This window comes from Sinocyclocheilus rhinocerous, unplaced genomic scaffold (assembly GCF_001515625.1).
Source record: "Sinocyclocheilus rhinocerous isolate Xijiao unplaced genomic scaffold, SAMN03320098_v1.1 scaffold701, whole genome shotgun sequence".
NCBI lineage: Eukaryota > Metazoa > Chordata > Actinopteri > Cypriniformes > Cyprinidae > Sinocyclocheilus > Sinocyclocheilus rhinocerous.
The window spans coordinates 134,452-138,164 of record NW_015623472.1 but is presented as its reverse complement, the minus strand read 5'-3'; the positions used below and the strand labels follow the sequence as shown (position 1 = coordinate 138,164).

At 39.1% G+C, this 3,713-nt stretch overlaps 1 protein-coding gene across 2 annotated transcripts; it reads left to right on the top strand.

Moving 5' to 3' along the window:
• The first annotated feature begins 1,392 nt into the window (after positions 1-1,392).
• On the top strand, positions 1,393-3,388 carry LOC107749298 (serine/threonine-protein kinase pim-3-like). Of its 2 annotated transcripts, XM_016564521.1 has the most exons (7): positions 1,393-1,625; positions 1,710-1,804; positions 1,931-1,981; positions 2,093-2,423; positions 2,624-2,770; positions 2,987-3,075; positions 3,268-3,388. In XM_016564521.1, exons 2-7 carry the CDS (start codon positions 1,742-1,744, stop codon positions 3,271-3,273), a joined length of 687 nt encoding a protein of 228 aa, XP_016420007.1. In that variant the 5' UTR covers positions 1,393-1,625; positions 1,710-1,741; the 3' UTR covers positions 3,274-3,388. The 2 variants fall into 2 exon arrangements, with proteins under 2 accessions (XP_016420007.1, XP_016419928.1); XM_016564442.1 differs by lacking the exon at positions 3,268-3,388 and having other exon boundaries at positions 2,624-3,048.
• The last annotated feature ends 325 nt before the right edge of the window (positions 3,389-3,713 follow it).

Below are 3,713 nucleotides of genomic sequence, written 5' to 3'. Positions count from 1 at the left end.
TAATATTTGTCCACTAGGTGGTGGTGTTCCGTGGTTTTGCCTCTCTTTCAGAGCGAGCGTCAGGTACAGGTGTGGAGTGTTACCTGTGATTGGCGTTTGGGTTTAAAAGACGGAGATTCAGAGAGCAGTGGAGACCTGGACTGGGCTGCCGTTCATCTTCCCTCTCCAGCCCTGGATTGTTTTCTTTTGTTTGTTTGTTTCTTTCTTTATACTCATACTTAACTTATTTGATTTATTCTTGATTAAATGTTTATTTGTTAAACTTAAGTCTTCTGTGTGGCCTCCCCTTTTTGTAATGTTACTTCACCCAGAGCCAGATGGTTGTAACATGGGGCCACAACGCTTATACTCATGTAGGTGGGGTGGGGTCAAGATGCACAGGGGGCCACACAGGGGCCAACAGAGAAGATTGGTCTGGATCTTTTGCGCAAAAGAGAAAGCAGTGTTCTCTCAGCGATCAGTTGTATGACTCCCATCATAGTAGACCACCAACATCCAGCACCAATGCTGCGGAGAACAATCTGCCCGTTGGTGCTGGTGAAGAGCATGAGATGCCAATGAGAAAGAAAAGGAGGACAGAGAGTTTTGAGAAGCTGCTGTCTCTTAAATCCATTAAATGGAGCAGTGGCTTAGACCAGGCAATGATATAGGAGAGATAAAGTTGAAGGTAAACCAAATGACCAGTTGGGAATGTGTAAATGTTTTCTGTTTACTAGAGCTCTGTACATAAAAAAAAAAAAAATTAAGATACGCTGCAGCTAGATATGAGTACCCATTATTGGAAATCTAATTCATGAAGTAGGGGGATTTTTCTGTTCCCAAAGCTTAAGTGTCCTTAACTGCCGTATGTATGTATATATATATTTACAATCATATTTTATTTCAAAATCCAAAAATTCGGCGAGTCATGGTACCATTTTTTTTTTTATTGCAGGACATATCGTAAATCTTCGAAAAATATGAAACATGGTTTGAAGAAGTTTTAATTTTAGATGTCATGTAGTACCTGAAAAATGGTCATAATATGAGAATGCAATATTAAATTATTTGTTTAAAACATACTTTTGTTTGTTATTCCCGTCTTTAGGTCATATTTCTCTGCAGTCCATTTCCTGATCTGTAGAGGATCTAGAGCAGTGGTTCTCAACCTTTTGGTCCAAGTGCAAGTCTCACGGGCCGCACGCATATTATTTACATATTATGTCACCAATACAAACCAACCAGATTGATAACATTACAGCCTAAATATTATGATATCTAATCGATTACATTCATTCAAATAAATAAATAAATAATTCTACTCACCATTAATAAAACATCTGATTGCAGAAAATGTGCGTTCACAAACGTAGCCTATGTTGATCCAAATATGAAAATCACTTTCGAATTTAATAATCTGAGGTTCTCTCCAGAGATGTTTTCCCACATTTCTGCAATTAAGGATGATTGCTGCATAGTATGGGTGTTTCCTTTGCGGCCCGCGGGTTGAGAACCACTGATCTAGAGGAACCTCTTTCCAGTGATCTTGAAGACCCTCCTCCTGCAGATCAGCAGGTTCAAAGCCCTCCAGCTTCAGTCCACCACAGCCATAGCTCACAACAGCAGAGTGGACTTGACAACAGAGGGTAAGTTTACTGCCCCAAACATTACACACAATACTGTCAATGTTTGACACTTCATGTCATCTATAATTGTAAATCTTTTAACAGATGACATTCTGAGCTGGTATGAAATCGGCAAAATGCTTGGTGAGGTAGGATTCGGCTGCGTCTATGAAGGGAAACGCTTGGAGAATGGCCTTGAGGTACTGTCATGTTCTTACAATATTTAACTCCATTGTTTTGTCTCACTGGTTCCATTGTAAGTCATCTCAGTGTATATTAGTGCTCTTGCCATGTTGTAAATGCAATAAATGTTTATTGTCGTTCAGGTGGCAGTGAAAATTGCCAACAAGCCAAGGAACATGAAATACATCTACGTTGTAAGTAGGCTATGCTCACTGAGCAAACATACTGACAACATTTTTGTCCAAGACTGGACTAAAGTCCTTACTTGGGAAAGCAGTTCTATCTAACAATGATCTTTCCTCTAGCCTGGTCATCCCGCACCCCTTTCGTTAGAGGTCTGCCTTTTACTCCTTGTTAATAAGGAGTCCAGAGTTCCAGAGATCATTCAGCTGCTAGACTGGCAGGAACAGCCTGAACGTTACATCATGGTCTTGGAACGCCCGTCACCCTGCAAAGATCTGTGGGATTATACGATGCTTCAGGGAGGCTTCGTCAGCGAGGACACAGCACGGTCTATCATGGCACAGGCAACAAAGGCCCCGCTCCCAATACTCCAACGAGGAGTATTTCACCGGGACATAAAGCTGGAAAACCTCCTGATCAACCTGCAAGACTCCGGCTATGAGCAATGTTGTGGTATGTATCATGCATCACACCTGTAGTTTGGGACTTAACTTCAAGTAAAGAGTTTAATTGGTATCCTGTAAACCATATCTCGCTTTTGAAGCAGCATTTAGTTTTTTTTGTTTTTGTATTTAATAAAACCAGATTTTTTTTTTACAGTGAAAATTTGTAGTATTTCAAGCTTACGTCAAGGCAAAATCTCTTTTCTTCAGGCACACCAGAGTACTGCCCACCTGAGTACTACGTGGACCACAAGTACCACGGGAAACCAACTACTGTATGGTCTCTGGGAATGCTCTTGTTCTTGTTGGTGTGTGGAGACTTCCCAGAACCCAAAGACACAGAGTTGGTTGATTACGGTGTGTGGTTTAAGCCTGATTTGTCGACTGGCAAGTCATCACAACAAAGAAGACCAACTGTAATTGAAATCATGCAAAACAAGGAAGAGGGAGAAGTAACACCCAAGCCAAGTGGCTGTACTGATTGTACAGTGTAGAATGGTCAGATCTTACAGCTTAATACAAAGAGTAGTTTAAGGTAATAATCTGACTCTCTCATCTCTTCCTCTCTTTCAGAATGCTGCCACCTGATTCGGTCCCTGCTGAATGAAAGCCCAAACCAGCGGATTGATTTGGGGGAAATCCTTTCACATGAATGGTTTAAGGTACTACGCTACAAATGATTTAGAATATATATTTAGATTTTCTTTTCCCCTAAAAATTCATTTTTTTTTTTTTTATATAATAATGTTTGTTTATTGTGACGAGAAGAAATCTGAAGCCAAATTTATTTTCTAATTATAATGTACAGTATGTAGACAATAACCCTGATTTCTGTACTTTATTTTTTGGTCCAGGTTTAGAGCCTGCTGTCTGCATGGTCCCTCAATGCCTTAGCATGCCAAACCCTGGTAGCATTTGGCGCCTTGGTTTGAGCCAGTAATATCTGTGTCTGGCAGTATTACTTGCATATATGGTGACCCCTTATGTAAATGTAATGTAAATAGTATTTTAAAAATGTTAATTATTATTTTTATTGTTGTTGTTGCTATTGTCATTATACATTTATCATTATTAAAAAAAATATATATAAATACATAACTTTTTGGCTGACTTTTTGTTACCTCTTTTCCACCAAAATGGTGTCTGTAATGGTGCCTGGTTCTGAAATGTAGTCAGAGTATACGGAAACTACAGAATACATGGAACACTTTATTTTAAAATAAAGTATTGTTTTTGGTAACACTTTACATTAAGGTTCCCTTTATGAAGGGTTTATAAAGATGTTCATAAATGACTAATA

Coding starts and splice junctions, on each gene's coding strand:
- LOC107749298 (XM_016564442.1), top strand. CDS start 1,742: ATGCTTGGTGAGGTAGGATTCGGCTGCGTCTATGAAGGGAAACGCTTG. Junction 1,805..1,930: donor GCTTGGAGAATGGCCTTGAG/GTACTGTCATGT, acceptor ATTGTCGTTCAG/GTGGCAGTGAAAATTGCCAA. Junction 1,982..2,092: donor ACATGAAATACATCTACGTT/GTAAGTAGGCTA, acceptor TCTTTCCTCTAG/CCTGGTCATCCCGCACCCCT.